Source organism: Leptinotarsa decemlineata, unplaced genomic scaffold (genome assembly GCF_025532065.1).
Source record: "Leptinotarsa decemlineata unplaced genomic scaffold, Ldec_3_MD MMD2_P_RNA_scaffold_12, whole genome shotgun sequence".
Taxonomy (NCBI): domain Eukaryota; kingdom Metazoa; phylum Arthropoda; class Insecta; order Coleoptera; family Chrysomelidae; genus Leptinotarsa; species Leptinotarsa decemlineata.
This window is the reverse complement of record NW_027412526.1, coordinates 11,603,866-11,628,613: the sequence shown is the minus strand read 5'-3', so window position 1 is coordinate 11,628,613 and position 24,748 is coordinate 11,603,866. Positions and strand designations below refer to the sequence as shown.

Sequence of the window (24,748 nt, the reverse complement as noted above, 5' to 3'; positions counted from 1 at the left end):
CCTGCTGCCTTGGGCTTGGTAGCTGATTTTCAGGCTTCCTCTCCGGAATCGGAAAATATCAATGGTCATTTTTCTAAACAATATACGGCTGATTGTTCCTAAAGTTTATATAAAGTAAATATAGTTAAAAAAAAACTAAAAAACACGCTTTTAAAGAACATCGAAGTAAAAAGTTGAAAATATTTTTTTTTAATGAGCTTAAGACAATAACGAACGAGAAATACTAGTATTATTGTGAAAAAAGCGTGGGAGCTTTGTGCCATATTTTTTGTATATCAAGCGTCAGTCGCTTTTTTCACAATAATACTAGTATTTTTTGTTCGTTATTGTTTTAAGATTATTTAAAAAAAAATATTTTCGACTTTTTAGTACAATATTCTTTGAAAGCATGTTTTTTTAGTTTTTTATAAACTATGTTTATTTTGATTGAGCCTCAGCTATATTCATCAAATTTACTTTGCGGTCATCCAAAATTATATTGTGGACAAACCACGTCTCAACGGTTGATTTTTCTGGAGCAAAGTCCGAATAATGTTTATCAAGCCAAGCCTTGACTTCAACAGTATTTTTTCACGACAAAAAGCAATGCTTTCTCAACACATGAAATTCCTTTTTATCCGTTTTTTTCAAACGAACAAAATTTGCTTCACTCAAAATGTTTCATCCCGCAAACTAATAGTCCGACTACTAATACTACTAGCGCCATCTGTGTGTTAGCCGACGAACTATTCAGACAATCTTGTATTATGGTTTCGTTTCTCTCTCTGGAAATCAGAAACCACTTACTTAAAAGTATATGCTCGACCTATAGTCATAGTATTTCATCAAATTATTTCATAATTCAGTCTAACACATACTTACAATTTCAAAAAATATAGATTTTTTGTAGAAACCTCTATATTTTTTATATTCCATATTTTTTCATTGGTTTTTCTCCTGAATGTGGTATCACTAAACATCTGTTTGTTTAAATTTGCAGAAAGACTGTATTTGTATCTTTGCAAAACCAATGAATTGCAAATGTGGAACAGAAATAACTTGTCTCAGGATCAGCTATAGGGTTGAACGAAAACACAGTACTGCAGTATAAATAATGCTTATATTCGGTAGAAGATGAATGACAGTTTAAATGTTTGTCGCTCTACTGCTAACATTCACAATACAAAAATAGGAGTTTAATCTATAATAGGGGCAAGTGGACAAGAACAAGTGCAGTAAATAACAGATCCTTATCTCAAACCCTCCTAGATTTATTCTGCATTGAGCTTAAATACTTGGCACATTTCAACACACTACAATGCTCAAATATGAAGACTTTATAGACCGTTTCGAGGTTTGTTTTTTCCAAGAAGTAAAGTTTTCAATTCAATGATATACATTTCTCAAATTCACAAATCCCTCATTCAATTGTATACTTGCACTTGGAAAAATTTTAATAAAATAATAAATAATATAAATTATAATACTTAAGGTAAGATGAACAAATAATTATTTCAAACAATTCAAATTATGGAAGAACATATTTACAGCAATCAGCAGTCCAACTTTGCCTTTTTTGGAAATAATTTCCACAATTTCAGCCTAATATTCCAGTATTCAAATGAAAATATAATTTGAATATAGGTGAGGAAACCCTGAAAACGACATTTTTCTTTATTTTTGAGGAATTTAATTTTTATTTAATAATCAAAATATTATAAAGTCACGTGACAATGGAGACCAATAGAAGTTCTTGATGTCACTTGCTCGCAAATATGTTTTTATTGTAATTTGTAGCACAAAAAACATGTTGAAGCTTTCTTAGGATATGTGATGGAATTGTCCGTTATCTGCTCTCTGTTTAAAATCTGTTTTTCCGTTAACCAGCTGTAGCACTCCTACGAACGATAACCCTCAGACGTCGAAACTTGTGCGAGCTAAGGATTAAAGAGGTCTTACCTTTTAACGTGTGATTCCTAACACGGGTTGGACGGCAAGTGAAAATCGATCGTTCAGACTAGGGCTTGAACCACCGACCAACATGACAGTCAATTCGAGTGAGTGAACAAAGCACCCACGTCGAATCGCCTGGCTACCGTCCAGAATCAATAATGTATTTCAACACTATTGTGGGATTATCACTTTACCAACTTCTGGTAAAAATATCATACTCTTGCCTCTCCAGTGAGACATGTACCTACGATTTTGTAGGTACATGTGGCAGATACCCAACAAAAAAACAAAACAACTTATTCAAAGTTAAATCATCAGACAACTGTGCAACGTCTTGGAACGTTGAAAAATTCTTCACAAGTAACTTCCTATCTACAAAAAGTAGAAATTAGTTTCATTTGGTCGGGATGATCACTTCCTGAGTATTCAGAACAAACTGAACTTAGGCATTTCATACACACCTCACTAAGAATTTTTGTTCTTCAGACAATAAAGAATATTTCTCTCTCTACGGTTATATATAGTATAGGTTTCAAACATGAAAGTTACTGTTTGTTGCGAAGAAATGGACCACTGTCTTGTAGAATATTTACGAAGATATATTTTCCATATAAAGGGTTCGTGATGAATCCAGATAACCCATCCTCAATGCCGGAAATTACGACCTTATGTCACGAATGAGTTAAATCTACTCATATCATCAATGACAGTGCATAATGATATTTATTCAGTTATTTAATTTAATCCTAACCTTAGAAATCTCGTTCAAATTGAAAGGAGTATATTTTTAAGTATACTTTTACCTCTGGTAAGAGTGTGGACGTACGAAGTCTCCCCTTCTCATTGCTTCTGGCAAGATATCAAGGTCATATGTTTACGTAAAAAAACATTTTATGAACTCATTGACGAGACAAAAAACTAGTGTGGCATTACTCATTGCCAAAAAGACACCCTCAACTTTTTTTTATAGAAATCGACCGTTCTTAGATAATTTGCAATTTTATATTGTTCTTAAGAGCCTGCAATCTAGCGGAAAATATCATGATTAAAAAAAAAAACCAACTCAGTCCAGTTAATTCCAGTAAATGTTCAAAACGTTCACTTCCTGGCAATAATAACAATACTGAAGTCTGTTCAAAATCTTCTCTGCATCTTTATATGAAAGTGGTGATTTTGCGTCCATAGGAGTATATGGGATTTTAATATGATAGATGTAAAGTTCAGGCCAGTTCCGACAGATGGCTACGAAGTATAATGAAACTAACCTCAAAATTAATGGAGTTTACTACAAATTTATATAATGCTAACTAAATTTTCTTTCCTGACATTTAAGTTATTATCAAAAATTGTGTTGCATACAAAAAGATCGGAATTCTTCTTAATGAAAATTTAATTTTAATTTGAATTTGTCTGTTTCCGGCCTTAAACTTTCAAGAGAACATTTTTTAATAATAGATAGGTAGGTATTTATTTAATCTCTTATGGTTGTTTTACAACATTATTTACAACATTATAAGTCGCAGTAAACATTAAGAAAAAAAAACATCACAAACATCCTGGTCGTTACAAATAACTAAGAAAAATTATGTATTAGACTCAGTTGAATCGCGTTTAACTTGAAGTATAAACTGATTAGGAAAAAGTGTTTTTTGTATAATTCAATGTTCACATAAAGTAATTGTTTTGAATGTATTTTTCTTTCGTGTAATTCTATGTTTATAATATGAAAGTAGTCATTTCGAGAGGGCTGTTTTCTTCAGTTTGTGTCTGAAAATCACTTCTTTGCATGAGCAACACATCTTAGTACAGAGTTTATTTTGAAATTATTTGTTTCTTCCTTTGTTTGGAAGATTCCCACATTTTTTTTATAAACATGAAGTAGAAACCAAAAACTTTTCCTTCCGCTAAAAAATAATTGAATTATTACCTCTCAATTAAAATTTTAAAGGTTTCTTTCATTACAAAAATCGCCACTGTTTGGGAACATATGACATCACGGCGTTAGAGTAATAAATGCTATGGAGCGAAATTTTAAACAGAACTTAAAATATATGATATGATTATATCACTTTCTGCTCCTTATTTGTGTTATATTTTGAACATTGTTTCTGTTGATGAAAATGCCCTTTTTTACAGTTAATAAATAATTCCTCGTACATATCAAATGAGAAATAAGTTAACAATGAATATATTATAAATGAAGATTTTTTTTAAACTCCATTCGAAATCATATTTTTGAAAAATTTCAGGAAAAATTGACAAAAGACAGGAATTTTATTCAACTGAATTTGGCCTTTTCCAACATTTCATACAACTATAAATATTGTCTTCAGCATTGTGGGGTCTGTTATTGATTTGCACCATCGAAATCATTGAGCAAAACGTTTCTGAAAAAACCAAATTGAAGCGTTAGCATAATACTTGTTTGTATTTCACTGATGTTTTGTGATACGCCTTGGTCCCCTGTTGGGAGGTCCTTTTGGTTTTTCGAACTTGGGTCGATGCAAACTGTTCGTCGGGTGAAGTTCATCATATAAGTACTTTTCGGTCAATTCGCTACCGGAATCGATTTCCAACTGAAATGAAAACATTTATTTTATGAAATATGATACTCATGTGAGGGTGGAAACATGCAGACTAAATTACCATCACCATTAATATTTTACTAACAAAGTGAAATATTTCTTTCGCACATCTCATGAATTGATTTTAAATTACATTAGAAGTAGGTCAAGTTTCAACTTCTTGATGTTATTAATGTTTTGACCTATTGTGCATTCTTCTGCGCATATTTAAATGTAATTTTGTGTTCTGTCACTCTTTGTCATATCTGTCAAGACATATTTGTTAATATTTGAGCGATATTAAAATTGTGTTCATCATTATATTGTTGCTGTCTACCAAAAATCTTCTATTTTTCATAAAACTACATATCAGTATTCTAAAATTTAATTTATTATCAAAAATTGTGTTACATGCAACGGAATCGGAATTCTTCTTAATGTTAAATTAACTAGGACTCGTAGGAAAGTGGGCAAACCGTAAGCACGTGTTTCTGGCTTCTTTTTCTTTTGTCAGTACGGTACAGCCAAGTGTAAAAGATAGGCAATATTTGATTTTTTGTATAATCGGAAGACCTTGCAATTATAAGGACTACTCCCAATATAGTCACAGGTGTAGCTAAAGCAACCTGCGTGACATCCGGGTCCAAGATAAACAACAACGCAATATCAATGACATGACTAAACAAAATGCTCTTTAGTATCAAAATATTGTTCTTATTATCAAACTTGAATCATTTATTACGGTTTCTTTCGTAACTTAGCCTCAAATCCTAAATTGCAAGTTATAAGAATTCAGGTTGACGAATACTTGTTGTTTTTTATATTATGATGACATGTGAATGAATCTACCTATTACCTTAAATAATGTCTATACAGGAAGGAAGTTGAAATTCCTATTAATTTGAATTAGTAATGAAAAATTAGTACTACTTGCTTATGATACAACTTAGATTGTATTTCAATGAAGATTTATATTTATACAAGGTTTCTTGAAAACAAATAATTTGACTCAATATTCAAGAATTAACTTTGAGTTGAAAAAATATTACTCATTTATGTTTATTTATAAAAAACCGTCCAAGTCTAGGTTGACATATTGATTAAACTCCTCAGTGGAATATCCAGATTGATGTAATTTAAAAAAATTAGCATCCATCATTAGGTATTATGTAAAATAAGAAATTATATTTCTCTGAAGCATCTGAAGCTAATTTACTTTTCGATCATTCATTCAATATTACAGTATTTCATTAGGATATCGAGAACTGTTAAACCAAAGTTACCAACTAAAAGTTTATAAAAAACACAACTTGACAGCAATCCTATTCATAAATTAAAACTAAGCAGTCCGTTATAAATTATGAAAAATACTCCACTATGAAATTTACAGATCATAGAAAAACATGATAATCAAACAAGACAACTAAATTATATATTGAAAAATCTCAAATCTGCATTTTCCAGAAAATCTATATTTTACAAAAGAATTAATTGTTTCTAACGAATTGCCAAATGGCATCGAATGATGTTCCAATACAGCAAAGTTTAAATTGGCATTTAAAAAATTATTTGCTGTATTAATTTACGTTACCGTATTTGTTTTTGTTTTAATATAAACCAATTATGATATAACTCCCTTCATAGCGAATTTGAACTCATTACTTAATGAATTTTATGTAATGTTATTCAGATTGGTGCTAAAGAGGCAATAATCCTAGTGCCTCATTCCCAAACACTGATGTCCGCCATCGAGGATGACAGTGTTCCATGTAACTGAAATGTCACCCCTTTCATATACCAGATGGAAATCTAAAGAAAATAAATTAAAATGTTCAAACTAGTCTCGGATATACCCACACAGTAGGTTGAATGGACTGACGCCTATCAGAAAACAACTACTCCCTTGGCTACTACCACGAACGGCGTTGGATTATATCCGACAGGCGTCAGTGCAGGAATCTTCACAGAAAATCTCCTGCATATGCAATTGGCAATACAACTGAAAGAGTCGACCTTCAATTTTGGAACGGGCACACTTACAGACCGGTTTCGGGCTCTTTAGCTATTCATCAGTGCAAGCTAGTGGCCATCATCGACTGAAAGTCAATGATATTCCATAATTGAAAATCGAAATTCTTTCAGAATATTTCATTTCTCGTCCAAAGTTGGATTGAACAACAAAAATGTCACTCCATCTAGTGGACGAGGTAGTAACTAACTGCATATCCGAAATTTGACCGATTCCTCTGAATAAGGAAGAAAACTTTCTTATTAGTCAGTGGGCTATGCTTGAAGACAGGCAGTACACAAATCTAAAGAAATGAACTTTAAATATTCAAACCAGTCTCGGATATACCTACATAGTAGGTTGAATGAACTGACGCCTATCAGAAAACAACTACTTCCTTGGCTAATACCACGAACGGCGTTGGATTATGTGCAATACAATATAATGTTCATATAGAAGTAGTTGTTTTGAAAGTATTTTTTTTGTGTAATTCAATATTTATATGAAAGTAGATGTTTTGAGGGGGCTCCTTTTTTTTCAATTTGTGTCTGAAAGTTACATCTTTGCACGAACTACACTTATTTAAATAGAGCTTATTTTGATATAAACTTGTTCCTTTCTTTGAAAGATTCCCACATTTTTTTGTATAAAGATGATGAAGTTGAAAGCCAAACATTTCTTTCCCAAGAATATTTAATGATTATTAAAAAAAAACAAATTTGATAATCTACACTTTCATTAATCACCCTATATCCTATATGGTTGATGAAAAATTGTTTGAATCACTTAGCAGTTTATGTAATTATGAGTGTAGCAGATAAATTATTCATAAAACAACCATGATAAATACATTCCTCTTATCTTAGGAATTAAAGATAAGGGGATTATTCATGTTATGTCAATAAGAGAATTATAACATTCATTTATATTATCCAATATGACTCAAGTAGATTATTTTATGAGAGTGAAATATTGAATTAATTATATATCATCATTGTTTACTGATTCCAAGAAAAGTAAATGTTTATAACAGGAACTTTGAAAAGTAAATAAAAGTTATTAAAAATTGATGTGTACAACTAATTATAAACACAAAACCTATAATATAACTTGGTTTGGGGAAATAATATTATAATTCCTTAATCACAAGTTTTTCAAAATTATTTTAAACCTGATTTTATTGTAGTTGATATGAACCATGATCTTAATACATAAACTAGATTTTTTCACAATTTCTATCATTTTTACTACCAATAAAGGTATTGGATTTCGTAGCTTGATGTTCATAGATGATTTGAATAGAATGAAATTTCAGAAATATTTTTTTATTTCTATCGATAACAGAATGAACATTTTTCGGGAAAAAAGGATTTTGGCTTTCTACTTCTCCATCTTTATACAAAAATAAGATACTGAGAAGTTCATTCTTTAGATATAAATTGTAACTGGGATAAGGAAAGGGCAATTTGAGTATGCATTTAATCATCTCATTTTCTACAGATTTTAAGGGAGCTAATTCTCATATTTTAGTGGAAATAATTATGAATTTTATACAATCTAAGTGCATTTAAGTATTTGACTTTTTATTTGTTAATCGAAAAGATTTCGATTATAGTCATACATGAATATTCTATATTCCATCCACTGAATACTAAGTGATCTATAAATAATTTTGACTTTTGCTTCCTTATAAACATTAACAAAGATTTTGGTCTAGTAACTGTTAATTCTTCAATATTTAACAATTTTTCATCTTTATTAATGCAAATGTATAATTTCCTCATTACTTTTTTTTAGAAAACTCGAGTTGTGTCACATGCAAATAATTTAATTTCATCAGTCAAACTCAAATAGGAAATTGATTATCAATGAGAAATAAAACAGATCCCAGAATTGAACCTCGTGGAAAATCAGATGTTAACTTTTCTCTATGTCCCTGCTTTCTATTACATGAATAATTCTTGAATGTCCCATAATTTTTGTAACAAAATTTCATGATCAGATCCATACAAAAGCTTTTGATAGATTGAAATGATAATAGTCAACTAGAAAATTTTCATTTAATTTCAATTGTATGTCCCTCATCAAATATACTAGGATAGATTTTGTCACAATATTGAACAAAAATTATACAGTGCATTTCTTCAATGTCCCCCTCCCTTTTATTTTTTGAACGGATCAACTCAAAAAAATTGAAATTTGGGATAATGAAATTAATGCATGAATACTTTATTTTGAAGTGAAATTGACAGATGAAACTTTGAAGATGGCGACTGGGCGCCATCTGGGAAAAAAAAATTAAATGGAAGGGAAGTCTTGTGATACATCATTTGGAAGCTCCTGACGAATTCTTTACAACCCTAGAATATGAAGTCAATATCTTCACCTACTAATAATAATTGCCTGAATACATTGACATTCAACTACATAATATGAGGTAATAAGCTTGAGGTCAGTTCAGAAGATACTCAAAATGGTTGTCTTGAACTTCTTGACATATGAACAGCCGATATTTCACGCCGAACATTTTCGAACAGAGTAACGTCAATATCTCTACAAAATATTTATTATTATCTGCCATATATCCAATACTGAAGTAGGTTCAGTTTCGTACACCTTTTGCTTTCAAATAGCCCCATAAAAAAGTCCAAAGGTGTCAAATCTGGCGAGCGGGGTGGCCAGTCTGTTGGACCCTGATGGCCAATACAATGACCGGAAAAAGTAGTATCCAAATAGTTTCTTACTTGTCTGGGGTGTGTGGTGGTGCTCCATCTTATCGGAATACAATATCCATATAAAATTCATTAGGATTCGCTTCGACGATTTCAGTGATGAGGGGGTCAACAGTAGTTTCCAGCATATTCAAATACAGTTCCCCTGTCAATTTTTGATCAATACATAGAGGTCCTACAATATGGTTTCCCAATATTCCTGCCCAAACGTTACTTTTTTCTGGATATTGGGTATATGTTTCCCGGAAAACGTGAGGGGTGGTGTCACTCCAATAACGTCAATTTTGTCTGTGAACATTGCCGTTTAAAAAAATGTACATTCGTCACTAAAACAAATATTGTGGTTGCAATGGTTTCCGTCACTATTTCGCAAAATTCAGTTCTTCGATCAGGGTCATCTTCAGTTAATTGGTGTACCATTTTAATTTTCTCTGGATGATACCTATTCCTCTTCAAAAGTCTTCACACAGAAGAAGAAGACACCTCACAAACATTCGCGACGGAATAAGTAGACTGTTCAGGATTTACTACCATCTCACCAATTATTTGCACTTGCTGTTCTTCCGGAATGGACGGATGACCTGGGGGCTTTTTGTTATGTACACTACCAGTAGTTGTGAATTTGGATACAAGTTTCCTCAAATATTTAAATATTTATAATAATAATAATAATATTTATTTTGAGTCGCTAAGAAAATTTACATTTTATGGACCAGTCAGTTAATAAAATACAAACTACACACAATAATACAAACTACAATTAAATATAACAATTTCAAGTTACAAGAAAATACATTTATCAGTTGCTATTTTAGTAAAATCGTCAATACTATAAAGACAATGCTCAGTTAGTATGTTTTTCAATTTGTACTTAAATATTTTAAACGATAAGTTGCGAAAATGGATGGGTAGGGCATTGAAAAGGTAAGTGTCCACTTTTTGCGTCTTTTGCAACCTCAATTGTGGTTTTATCAGATTGTTCTTTGACCTGGTGTCATGGGCGTGAACATCAGAATAAGCTGAATATTCATTAATATGTTTCCTGACATATAGTAATTTTTCATATACAATGACGGCATATAAAGTCATGATCTTCAGAGCTGGGAATATTACTTTACAGCTCGAGTCCCAATTTGCTTTGACAATTTTTCGTACAGCAGATTTTTGTAAGATAAATACTTTCATTAAATGTGATTGAGCTGAGTTTCCCCAGGCTAATATACCATAGCGAAGAAGAGAATGAAACAGAGAAAAGTAGGTGGTAGGAGCAGCATCTTGATTGACTACTTCTCGAATTTTTTTTATTGCAAATACACATTTAGCAAGTTTGTTACAGAGAGTACTTATGTGTTCAGACCAGTTTAAGTGACTATCGATTAGAATACCAAGAAATTTGGTGGAAGTATAATTACAGCTGTTGTTTAAGGCTCTCGAATCAAAATTAAGAGTTACAGTTTTTGTTTCATTCAGTAAGAGATCATTTGCAGAGAACCATGTTTTGGCTTGATTCATAATTGCCTCAAGGGCAATTTCGGGATCCGCCCGTCTATCAATACTAGCACTGATTGTAGTATTGTCAGCAAAGAGAACTGTTGCTGTATTATGGTAGGTAATAGAAGACGTCATATCGTTGATATAAATTAGGAAGAGTAATGGTCCCAAAACTGACCCTTGAGGCACACCCCTCATTATTTCAAGGGGATTACTTCTTACATTATTACATTCAACAGTCTGAGTTCTGTTGCATAAGTAAGAGGAGAATAGGTCAAGCGTGCTTCCCCGAACACCATAATAATTGAGTTTACTTAATAAAGTTGAGTGATCAACACAATCAAATGCTGCTGATAAGTCAGTGAATAATCTTATACAATGTTGATTGTTTTCAAAGCAATTTTCAATAAATTTGGTTAAAGAAAGAATAGCATCAGAAGTTGAAACACCTTTTCTGAATCCAAACTGTTGAGGTATTATTGTATTAAACATATTAAGATAACTGTTTAGGTTACTATAGATTGCTATTTCAAAGATCTTTGAAAACGAAGGTAGTATTGATATTTGTCTGAAATTTATTGGTTGAGATGGATCTCCTTTCTTATAAATAGGGATGATTTTAGCTTTTTTTAGTTTAGTAGGAAAGTGACCTTGTGATATACAGCAGTTTATTATATCAGCCAGGGGATCAATAATCCATAATACACATTTTTTTATAATAAAAATATTTATACCATCAAGATCTTCGGTTTTTTATTTTTAAGACCGTTTATTATTACTCTCACATCATCTGGAGTGACTGGTTTAATGAATACGAGACTGTGCAGAATTAAGTTTCATATTTAAGAGTAAAGTTTCAGAGTCAATCAGGGATTTAGGCATTTTCTGTATCATTCTGTCAGCATTTTCTACAAAACAAGAGTTTAACCTGTCTACAGATATGTCATTGGGATAAACCTTTTTTTGGGTTCTGTCAGCTTCACGATTTATAACTTGCCATATAGCTTTGTTATAATTATTTGGTTCATCCAAGAATTTTTGATTATGAGCTTGTTTAGCTGATAATAATAGAAGATTGTACACTCTTTTGTACTCATTGTAAGCTTGTTTATTATTATCAGATGGATATTTTTTACAGTAAGAGTGCAGAAAGAGCAATCCTTTCGGTCTCGTAAAAGTGACGCGTCGCACCGTAAATAAAAATTGCTTCAATTTTTTCTTCCAATTGACGAGAATTGACCATTTCAGAGATTGTTGACGTGGTACCTGTCTACTAGTAAAACCGAAAACTATATGAGAATATTCTAACTGAACAATGATGTTCATTGTCGTACTGACATTTTTTGTCGTTTTAATAAACAAAAAATAACTTAACAAACTCTATCGGGTTGTTGGAATTGCCATACCTATGGCAGATAAAAAGGAATATTTCTAGAAATATCGATATTAATGTGTTTTTCTTCTCACATATTTGTAGTAGGTGAAGATATTGACTTCATATTCTAGAGTTGTAAAGTATTCGTCAGAAGCTTCAAAATGATGTGTCACAAGACTCCCTTCCCATTCTATTTTTTCCCCAGATGGCGCCCAGTCGCCATCTTGAAAGTTTCATCTGTCAATTTAACTTCAAAATAATTCATGCATTAATTTAATTATCCCAAATTTAAATTTTTTGAGTTGACCTGTTCAAAAAATAAAAGGGGGGGACATTAAAGAAATGCACTGTATAAAATGTTGTTTGTTCCAAAAAATCAAAAAATTCCAGGTTCGTTATTTTTTATTCTAAATGAAATATACTAACCTTTTTTTCGATAATCAGTCCTAGGCTTGTAATTGTGTCAGTAAGAGGATTCTTGCAACTTGAATACAGCATCCTCTCTTTGATAGGACAGTTATATCCAGGCATAGAATAGATGAAAACTACAAATTGTGTAAAAAAACAAGAATTAGGATTGAGTCTACTGACACCGCAAATAATAATGGAAGAATAACATTTAATTTTCTCTAAAAAACTGTAGAATTTTTCAGTAAGTATTCACAATAATATAAAAATTTACATTATTCGAGCACAACCGTTTTCATTCCGATTCGTTTCCGTTCAAGTGTTCGTATATTGAAATAAATAATAAAAATATATATAGAGGAATAGAGTATTACAAATACTGCTTCTAGAAATCATACACTATCGTCAAAAGAAACCGTGACTAATCGCTATAAAAATAGTGAATACTTTCCTTGAGAAAAAAACCATTGTTTTAACTGAAACATTGATTTTATTGAATTTCGTTATCAGTGCAGATAAATGATTAATACGTATATAAACAGATCAAGGAAAAGGAAAATATTTGTTTTTTGCACAACTTTCACAAATTTGTTTCTCCGCTTCAATCGAAAATGAAAGTTATAGTGACAAAGCGTTTGCTATTATGCATGTTTGTTGACTACCGAATGCTAAAATTTTGAGCAAAACTATACATTTTTTAAAAGGACAAAACAAAAGCACTACAGGAAAATCCTTGAAGCGCTCTAAGAGCGGTGCCTGTGTGAAAGTAGCGATTCCTGTTGGATTTGAATCGCTGGAGATTAAATTCATTTGGAAAAACGTTCTCCGGAAGTTTATTCTACATAAACGTAGTTCTACAAATGAAAGAGTTCTTAAACAGTGAAGTCCGAGGTGTACTGAGTTGAACCTCAAAACGATGAGCAGTCACAGTCCGCCGAGTATTTCTGATATGTACCGCTCTTGGTGCAATCAAATGTGCCAAGTCACTTGAACACCCCCCGTGAAAGTATCTATAAAAGAGTGACAAATCTCCAACTTTTCTTCGATGCTCCAGACTATTAAGGTTGCAAGTGATGTTCGTGTCTCCAATCAGGCGGATGGCTCTTTTCTGGATTGAATTCAGTAGCTTCAGGATATGTTTAGGGGCGGAGCTCCATAAATGAGAACAATACTCCAAAGAAGGTCTGATCTGAGTTTCATAAAGCATCAAAAGTTGCTGAGGTGTGTACAGTTTTCTAGTTCAGAACAGTGTTCCGAGCTTTTGAGAAGCAACCTTTGCAATTGTCCGCTTAGAGGACACCTGAATAAAACGGGGCTGTACAACGGAGACCTCAGCTGCAGATTATGCAGCGAAGGGATAGAAACAGCTCTACACATCTTATGCGAATGTGAGGCACTGAATCACAGGAGGCAGGCAATATATGGACGTACAAAATTACGCTCAGAAGAATATGACGAACATCCAACACGGAACCTGTACAAACTAGTACAGATTGCGGTTGCTGTATTTCTTGATATTGAAGGAGCATTTGACAATGCACTACCTAAATCTATAGGATTGTCTTTGGCTAGAAAGGGTATAGAATCGACCATAACTGGCTGAATCTATGCCATGCTAGTAAACAAAACTGCAACTACGACTCTTCAAGGCGAGGCTATCAGGTTCAGGGTCACCAGGGGCTACCCTCAAGGTGGGGTACTATCTCCCCTTCTGTGGTCGCTCTTGGTGGATAGTCTGCTTGATGTCCTCGACAGAAGAAAAGTTGATCTGCAAGCTTATGCAGATGACCTTGTCATCCTGGCAAGGTCCACGTCGGGAAGAGTAGCTTGTAATATCCTCCAAAGCGCGTTGGACGTTGTTCACAGTTGGTGCCTGAGGGAGCAGATGTCTGTCAACCCCAGCAAAACTGTGTTAATCCCCTTCACCAAGAGAAGGAATTTGGACGATCTAACGCCACTTTCCCTCAATGGTGTGGTCATTCCATTTGGAACGGAGGTGACATATCTTGGCATTGTCCTTGATAAAAGATTCACCTGGAACGCTCATTTGGAAAAAGTTTTACACAAAGCCAGACTGTCTGTATGGACATGTCGAAGGATTTGTGGTAAAACTTGGGGTTTAGGTCCCAAACAAATCTATTGGATTTATGTTATGATTGTTAGACCAATGATCACGTATGGTGCAATTGCTCTCTGGCTTACAGAGACAGGCTTGTCTGGCTATCAGTGGTGCCATCAGTACCACACCGTCAGCGGCCATGGAGATCCTTCTAGATCTACCTCTTCTCCACATTTTTCTGGAAAGAGAGGCTAGGTGGACTGCATACAGACTTGTGCACATTGCCAATTGCACAAATCAATTCAATGCAGAGTGCAACTGACTGTTGGTTGACATTGGAAGTCACAGCATTCTGGAAATGACCTCTGACTTTATGCCTCCAACTGTCAACTACGAACTGCCTTATAAAGTACTATTCCCGAGTAGAGAGGACTGGATCCTGCGGGAGAAGGAAATATTAAGAGCAGATAGTTGTTGGTTCACAGATGGATCAAAAACACCTTCCGGTTCTGGTGCAGGTGTTTTCAGTCGCAGACCCTGGACAGAGTTATCTACCTGCCTAGGAACTTATGCGACTGTATATCAATCGGAAATTTACGATATTGAATTGTGTGCGAAGAGATTGGATAAATCTAACCTCACTCACAAGTCAATAAAAATATTCTCGGACAGTCAAGCGGCGTTGGAAGCTCTTGGCTCCGACCAAGCAACGTCTAAATTGGTAGCAAACTGCCAAAAAAGACTCTCCTCGATAGGAATACTAAACAGATTATCTCTGGTCTGGATTCCTGGCCATACTGGCCTAGAAGGCAATGAAGCTGCTGACTCTCTTGCAAAGGAGGGTGCTGCAAGCGGCTTCATTGGACCAGAACCTGTCATTGGCATTGCTTTGGGCTTTGCCAAACAAACACTTAACACCTGGATGGCAAGAAGAGTTATGGACTTCTGGCAGAATCTTCCAGGATTGGCTCACTCCAAGGCGTTTATTCACCCTTCGAAACTTGATTCCAAACAGTTGTTGGACTACAGTAGGGATGAACTACGATGTCTAACAGGCCTTCTTATAGGTCACTGTCATTTGAATCATCACATGCGGAGACTTGGACTGTCGGAAGACAGTGTGTGTCGCCTCTGTCTGGAAAATGATGAAACTGCAGAGCATATACTTTGTGCCTGCTGTGCCGCTGGGGACCGAATCAGGTTCTTTGAGTTCGGCAGATCCGTACTCTCACCATCTGACCTGAAAGACCACTCACCATACAAACTAATTGGCTTCGTTAGGAAGCTGGGTTTATTTGGCCGAGTGTGAATAGGTGTGAGCCACAATAAACCCTTATGGGTTGCGGTGGAGGGTCGAATAGACCCACTCACTTTAGACCAACCTACCTACCTAGTACAGGGAACGAGACTGATGGAATGGGTGTCATGAGAAGATGGGAGAATAAACGCAATAAGCCCAAGAGGCTGCAGTGTTTTCTGGAGACTTGGACTAAATGGACAAGTCAGACAGCTCCCAAGATACAAAAAAAAACCTCTGCAATTCCAGCGACATGACTGTGTCAAGACATATGGATGTCCGTTTTAACCTCTTAACAAACTTATCAAAGCAGATATCGAAATTGTTTGTCCTGACATTATTATACGTCTCAGCGCAATTGTCCTTCTTGTAGAGTAAATATTATGGTACTTTCCAACAAAAAATTAATTCACTCACACTATTGAATAGACGATTTGGCACAGAAAAGTTGGTTTGAGAAGAAAAACATGTGATGATGAACGCGAGAATAAACGTGAAAGAATCAGTTGCCAATGAAATTCCTGACAAGAATGTCGAGACAAGAGGCTAGATGTTATGGAAAAGTTCGAAAGTATTTGATATACTATAAATACAATCAGGTTTTACAGTCAACTTCAGTGTTGGATAGAGCAGGGGTATACAAATTGTATTGTGATTCTTGCAGAAAACTTTGTATTGGCCAAACATAGAGGTCCTCATCCCATAGAATAAAAGACCATAGGAGTAATTTGTTGAGCAATTCCACATTTGCAAAACATCTTATGTGAGAGGAGCATGACTTCAGTAACATTTAAATAAAATGGTTAATCAACAGGATAATATTTGGTGATTAAATTAGGTCTTTCACAAGTTAAAGATCCTGCCACGTCAATACAATGAAGAAAAAAGATATATACAAATGTATTACAAATACGATAGAAACAGTGTTAGGACATCGGAAATGTATTTAAACTTGTATCCCGAAAGACTACAACCACATCGAACTATGTACAAGTTTTGGATCAAAATCTCACCGAGTTTGGTTCATTTGAATAGCCGAGGAAAAAATACGTAGATAGAATGGACCAGGAAACTAAACAAAATTTGATAAATGAGGTATGTATGAGATAAGTTAGACACTGTGTCCTTTTCAATAAAAATTTATAATTTGCAGACAAACATGAACCCGGGAAAATCTACACGTCAAATTTCCTCCGAAATGAATATTTGTCAAACAAGTGCTTGGAGACATCGCAAAAAAAGCGGTTTGAAATGTTACAAAATACTAATATCTCAAAAATTGCATCCAGGTGATCTCGAAAGGCGATTAGAATTTTGTAATTGGCTAATAAGAAGACCTGATTTTCCTGGAAAATGTAATTAGTATAGATGAAAACACTTTTAAGAATTGTGGGATATTCAACCGAAATAACGAAAACATTTGGAGCATAATCAACCCCAGGCAGTTCCGAGAAATTCGACCTCAAGTGCGATTTAGTATTAACGTGTGGGCCTCATTTATTTGACGGAATTATGAATGGAGAAACCTATCACCAGTTTTTAATGTTGATTTTCGAAGACTATTTGGATGATCTACCTTTGGATAACTATAACAACATCTGGTTTCAACATAATGGTGTACCAGACGAGTATCTAATTACCTGACTGAAAGGTTTGGTGATAAATGGCTAGGGAATAATGGGCCGGTGAGGTGGCCAGCAAGGTCTCCAGACTTAAGTGTTATGGATACATTCTTATGGGGTACAGTGAGAATAGAGTTTATGGTCAGAGGGAATATCAAATTGAGGACCTGCAACACAGCATTGTTAGAGAGTTCGGAAGATTGAGGAGGAGGAAAATTAATCGTGTAGTGAATAATATTTGAAGAAAGGCACAGTTGTGTTATCATGAACAAGTCCAGAATTTTGAGCATTTGCTGTGATTTACTTTTGTCTTTACATATTAGTTAATTATTGTTATTTGTTCAAAGTTCTATTTTTATTGAAAAGGACACAGTGTCTAATTTACCTCATACACACCTCATTTATCAAACTTTTATTGTTGTTTCCGTACGTATTTTTTCATTGGCTTTTCAAAGGGACCAAACTTGGTGAGATTTTGATTCAATAACAATGTCTTAACACTGTTTCTATCATATTTGTGATAAATTTATGTCATATCTCTTTTTTCTTCATTCTTGAAAGTAATTTTTCGCCAAAAATGCAATGAATTATACAATAACAAAATGTCATTGAGTGTAACAAATTAAAATTGAAGTTTAAAAACATCAAAGTCAAAGCCTATATGATAATTTTTTTTTCAATATCTCCAATTTTTCGAAAAAGAATGATAACTTATGATACATCATTGAAAAGGTAAAATCTGGATCTATTCAAGACAGAAAGAATTCAACGTAGCTCCCATAAGAAGAAATAAAGTTGATGATGATGGCCGGAAGACGAAACGTCGGATAGCAAATCTGAAAACACCATTATGTAGCAGGGAAAACGTGGCAATATGGAAGTGCAATTTATTTTCTGATCCTTTGAAAAATAAAACCATAAAAAATGAAAACCAAAGGGATATTGTTAGTCAGGTAAATGCGCAACTTTGCCCCAATTCAACCATCTTCGTATCTCTCATAGTTTCCGAGCTCCCAATGGAGAGGATCGAATTTGAAACACCCTGTATATTCCTCAATGTTATGAAAATAGTTTTGGAGAAGAAACTTTTCAAAAGTAGATTTAAATTTTGGTTTAGTAACTTGGTTTTTTTTATAAACCTCAGTTCTTCAAATGAGGTGCAAGGTGCCATTACTAACACAACCTGCGTCATCTGCCTAGTGGATAATTTTGACAGTTTCATTGTATAAAAGAATATGTTCATGAACATAGTTATTTTGATAATTATTTTTTTATTTATTAACGGTCTTGCCATTATACAATGAACATATAAATAGTGTGATTGAAAAAATAAACAATTGAATAATAATATAGGATATCAAAAAACAAATATCAATTAGTTAATAATAATAATAAGTAGTTTCTTCATAGTAGGTTAATACGTGTAACCTGATTTTTAAAATAGTACAAGGATGAGTCAAACAAATGAATAAAGCTGCTATTCTTATTTGCTAACCTAAACATTCTAGTGATGGTTTCATTTAAGCCATAGCTAGTAGAATGGTAAGGAACTTAAAACAACTCCGACACTCTGGTTCTTCTTGAATTTACATTGAAGTTAATCATTTGTGTTACAAATGGACAGCTCATATCACCATTTATAACTTTACTAGTTGTTGCCTACGGCTTCGCCCCCTTAGAATTTGCTAGTTGTAGTACTATGTTGCTGTATCGCTGCTGTTCCAATGTTTTGACAGAATCAACGAAATTAGGCGTGCGCAGCGTTATAGAACAGTGCTTTCAAAAAATTGTTCTGCAGCGCCATCTTGTGGCGAGTTATAGAAAAACTGATAGCCTAAAAACTTTCTCTATGAAAAATTATTCATGCATGTCAAGTTTCATCACGATTGGTTGAGCGATGTAGAAGTTTATCAGTTACCTACCAACCAACAAACATCCTTTTTTATATATCAGATGAAGAAGTCTTAGATCAATTTCAGCTCGGCGGTACTCCAAAGTAGATACATTCAGAAGAAGCAGAATGTCTGAGTATTCATAGTCGGACCTCAGATATCCGAGCTTAAATGCACATGATCTCAGAAATTTGTTTTGTACTTTCTCAATCATAGATATATCTGTCTGATATAGATATTTCAAAGGTATTTATAGAAAATGTATCTGCGGATCGTTGAACAAATCCCAATAATTTGGGTGATTTAGATATAACTAGCTGACCCTGTGAACTTCGTTCCGCCTTAGAGGCAATAAAATAGCACATTCTTCATTTCATTAATTCAATTTTTTTATTAATTAAGTCGTGATACACGACATTTTTTGTTTTATTATCAGGCGCAAGTATAAACAACGCAGATGGTCTTCCGACCCGTGAACATGCCACATATATTTGACCTTGTGAAAAACATTGATTTTCCAGATTCAGACCACAAACTTCCAATATGACCTTTGAAGGTTACTTTGCTATCAAACAACACTCCCAAGTCCCAAATGCTGTTAGTCAACGTTAGAATAATGTTTTTGATTTCATATGGATATACAATAGGTTTCACAGCTCTTGAAAATGTTATTTGACAACATTTATTTATATTTAAATGAAGCATGTTTTCATCACACCGACGAGATAAGTTATTTACATCTATCTGTAACAGTTCTGCATCATAAAAGTTATCTACAACCCTGTAAAGTTTGAGATCATCTGCAAACATTGAATAATAGCTGTGGTGTATGACATCCAACACATCGTTTACAAAAAGAATGAAGAGTATTGGGCCTATATGCTATCCTTGAGGGACGCCAGAAGTTACAGGAATTTGTGATGATGTGGAACCGGCATATTTAACATACTGAATTCTATTATCCAAATAACTCTTTATCCATTTTGACATGCTATCATTGATGCCCAATGCTAGGAGCTTAGGCATGAGAAGATCATGATTTATGTGGAATGTGAATAAATAACTTTTCGTGTGTTTTATACTTGTTTAATACTTGTTTACTGAAACATCGCACAAAACTTGTATAACTTTAAAAAGATTTCAAAAAAATTCAATAATGTCTTAGTTTACAAGTGTTTGGGAACATGTGACATCATAGCGATAGCATAGGAAGTATTGGCGTTTTGAAGGTATACTGAAAATTATTGAACAAACAATGTGAATATACAGATCATCAATTATTTGTGGCAATTACAATGTTTCAGACACGTACAAGGAGCTCGACAAACAAGGACAGACTCCTGGTAGATCATTGTTTTGAAAATGATAAGACTGATACACATAGCATATATACATATAAGAAATTTTTATAAATTGAATATGTAATCATACCTATACTTTCAGTGTAGTCACCTTCATGGGTGTGTCTGAATTTATACAGATGGTACCTTCCGCTAGTACTAGGAACTTTTGATGGAAGCTTTTCTAAGACTATATTTTCGGCAGTAACCAAATGGATCCGTTCTTCCTCAATATCTGTAGAAGGTAGATGATGAAGTTGAAAATCTCATGTACAAATTTTCTATATGCAAGATTCGTGCTGATATAATAATAATAATAATAACATTTGAAGTTCCAAATGCCAATAGTCTTTATCAAAGAGAAGATATAGCAGTATATAACTTCACAGAATATTATAATATATATTAGCTTACAAAAACGAACTGACTACTGTTGTTCTTACCAATCTTGAACTGTATGTAATCATAGGACCCTCTGGCCATATCTAGAATAGCTTGTTTTGCTGGCTCGGTTATAGGAAAGGCAACACCACTCAATGTATGATGTTTAGTATCAATACTTATATCAGTATTGACTTCAGTTCGTCTTATTTCTTGTAATTCTTCTTCCCTCATTGACAATGGTGCTGGGGCCGCTGCAGATTTCTTGTATTTTATATAACCGTAAAGGGTTATATCACTCTGCAATTATGTGAAATTATAACTTCATAGTTGGTAAAATATGAATTATTATAGAAACGAAATTAATAAACTATTCGAGGTGGGGGCTTTACTTTTTGATAATATATTATTTCAACACATTTTATTACAATATTTAATTGATTCTGCTTCTGAAATATTTTTTTTCAACTGGATTCCATGTTCCCAGAACATTTTAGCTTCATAAATGAGAAAGTAAACTTTGCGAAAATAAAAACTCAAAGTTGTCTCCACAATTTATTATCACCTTCAGATATTAGAACGGTAAAACCATCAATCAGTACATGTTTGGAACCTATATAGGTTCATCATCAGAATCATCATCAGAATTTCAAATAATTAGCTCCTGTCACATCCCAATCTGTAGTATTTGTTATGGGACACTGTTGTCTGTTTTTTCGTTAAACAACTGTCGCCCCTATACGAACGACAACTCTCAGAAGTTGAGAAACTTGTGCGAGCTAAGGACTAACGAGGTCTTACCTTTCAAAGTGTGATTCCTAACACTCTTGTGAAAATTATAACTTCTTCAAAATTGTTTTCTGTATGTAAGTGAAATGGTTATTCATTGATAGATGCTTGTCCAACATGAATCCTAGATATGTGAATTCAGTAATGAGCTCAATTTTGTCATTTTCTATTTTTATTTCAATTTGATTTAAATCTAATTCTCTGTACTTGAACGGTGTAGTAAGTATCATAGCCTTATACTCGATACATTAAGTTTCACACATATGTATCTTGTTTTTTGCAATTTTATTATGTTGTTATGTTATTAATAAACTGCCAAATAATATAAAAAATCTTCTTTTATCCGTCTATTCAAGAGGGACTTGATAACATTTATATAAACAAATTGAAATAAAGGTAGTTTACATTCAAAATACATTAATAACTAAGAATTTGTTCTGAATAAATATGTAAAAGTATATCCTACATAAAATATGTGTATTATAGTTTTTTTGTGATTTTTTTTGTAATTTTCTGTTTTTTTGTTGAAAATAGAATAATTTATTTTGATTTGATTTTATATTGATGTGTAGATAAGTACATTAATTATGTTTATATTAGGCTTGCCTATCAGGAAATAAAGTTCTTCTAAGTTGAACAGATAGTTGCTGCAACTACCCCAAAATGAAATCCCATAAAGTGTGTCTCAAATACAGAGTGACAACACTATTTTAGTAGTAGAATACCCTAATTCTATTGATATTATTTTAACTGCATAGCAACCAGAAGACATCTTTTTTAAGTTTTGTTAAATATTCATCGAATTTGAGTTTACTGTCAATACGGATTCCTAAAGATTTAGTACAGGTTTTATTTTTTTATTATTTCCGAATTATTTGTCAAATTGTAAAGAGCATTTGAATAGTGAATTATTTTTTTCGGTATTAAAGGAATAACAATTCAATTCACACCAGTTGCATACTTTTCTCATATCTTCATTAACACATTTTTTTCAAATCTTCATTGTTGGGACTACCTTAAGTATTAACAAATATTTCGAAACATTTTTCAAAACTTGATCTTTCGGATAGCCTTCAATTCTTTTAGTGATGCGCTTTTAATGTCATATATGCTTGTAAAACCCTTTAAGAATATCTTCATTTATGGAAGTGGAAAAAATCACATGGCTGGGGCATCAATAAAAGCATTGTTTTTGGCAAAAATTCCCAAACAAGCAATGAACTGTGAGCAGATACATTATCGAGGTGTAAAAGCCATGAATTGTTTTTCCAAAAATCCAGGCGTTTTTTCTGGAATGTCTCACGTGAATGGCGTTGAACTTGAAGGTTGACAGTTTGATCTCGTGGCGGGAATTGATGATGCTTAATGCCATTGAAATTGAAGAACACAGTGAGCATAACCTTTATGGTGTTTCATTTAAAAGGCTTAATTGACAAGTTGTATTTATTTGCAGAAATAAACAGAGAAGTGAAATTTTCAATATTGGCAACATACTTGTCATTTTGTAACTATTACTTTTTGTAACATTGCCAACAAGTAGTAACAAAATCTCTAGTGAAGTGATGATATCAGAATGTGTTTACTAGTTTGATATCAGAATGTGTTTACTAGTTTTTTATTAAGAGAAAATATTTGAAATGGGTGAATAAAGGTCCTTAGCATGCCGAAGGTATTAGCAGAAATAATTTTCTGAGTTTTGAATTTTTAGTGGCCTTATCTGCAAAAGTAAATGTAGGGCTATCAAAAGGGTTGTTTGAGAGTCGAAGAAGAATTTTTTTGACAAGCTGAATACATATTTATATTTGATGTTTTCACTAGGTACCGAGTTTGTTTGAATTCTCCACATTCAATACTTACAATGGTTGTGCCATGCAATTCTTCCTTGATCTGAGAGGTCCCAAACTCCTGTTTCAATGTAGCCTTGGTGGAAGCATACAACATTTTTTGTCTAATAGAAGCGGTGTCTGGGGACCAGCTTATAAACAACCATTCATATCCTGAAGAGTTTTTATTATCCAACCTGAAATCATGATGATGAAATAAAAAAATTCAGTTTCATTTCATTTTTCATACCTATACAGTAAGTAACAGGGTTGGTTTTCTTCAATCAATTGTGATATACATGCATCAAAGTCCTTTTCCCAATTATGTTTCACATTCTTGTGATTATCAAGAACTAATTGTTCTGAAATAAAATAATGTATGGAAATCATTCAATTTCATTTCCATGTAAGTATACTGTTCTACCTTCTTTGATTGCTACTTTAATAACCCTTGTTTTGCCTTCCTTGGATTTTGCAAAAAATTTTCGCAGTTCCTCATTAGCTGAAAATTAAAAAAAATATATAAATAGCCTTTCAAAAACTTTCCTGCACTCACCTTTTATTCCTGTTTGGTGAGACATTATTAAAGTCCACTCTGTTTAATTTCTATTTGAATAATTAAAAATGAATTTTATTTATTTTCCTAAATGAACAATTCAGGATGACGTCGTCTAGACAACTCGAGAATTGTCTGTTTGTGTCACTTTCACCTCCGATTCTGACAATCCACTAAGAAAAATCAACTAATCAACATGACATTTCAAAACAGAACCAGCGTTGTCAGATGGAAAATATTTTTAATACTTTAGATACGTTCCAAAAGTAGTGGTTCGGTGGTTCTAAGGATATGTTCCGAATATAACCACTTCTTCAATCAATCAAAAATTTATTTTATTGTCGAGGGAAAAAACTCTTGTTGGCAAAACATGGTTTACATGTACAATACAATAGAATATGCCTATTAGTTTATCAGTGTTCCATGTAAAATGGTTAAAACTTTGCAGTTGATGAAATCACAAGTAAATATAGAAGGCT

At 33.3% G+C, this 24,748-nt stretch overlaps 1 protein-coding gene across 1 annotated transcript; it reads right to left on the bottom strand.

Moving 5' to 3' along the window:
• Positions 1 to 1,080: 1,080 nt before the first annotated feature.
• Positions 1,081 to 24,458, bottom strand: twf (twinfilin actin binding protein). The gene is made up of 8 exons (XM_074174217.1): positions 24,270 to 24,458; positions 24,138 to 24,215; positions 23,964 to 24,075; positions 23,748 to 23,910; positions 21,164 to 21,401; positions 20,812 to 20,955; positions 12,529 to 12,647; positions 1,081 to 4,508 (listed from the first exon to the last, which is right to left on the bottom strand). The coding sequence occupies exons 1-8, from the start codon at positions 24,292 to 24,294 to the stop codon at positions 4,365 to 4,367; spliced, it is 1,023 nt and encodes a 340-aa protein (XP_074030318.1). The 5' UTR covers positions 24,295 to 24,458; the 3' UTR covers positions 1,081 to 4,364.
• Between the last annotated feature and the right edge of the window lie 290 nt (positions 24,459 to 24,748).

Bases quoted from the DNA above. Each gene is read 5' to 3' on its own strand.
- twf (XM_074174217.1), bottom strand. From the start codon at position 24,294: ATGTCTCACCAAACAGGAATAAAAG. The intron at 24,216-24,269 runs GTGAGTGCAGGA...TTTAATTTTCAG, and splicing joins TCACCAAACAGGAATAAAAG to CTAATGAGGAACTGCGAAAA. The intron at 20,956-21,163 runs GTAAGAACAACA...TACCTTCTACAG, and splicing joins TTACATACAGTTCAAGATTG to ATATTGAGGAAGAACGGATC.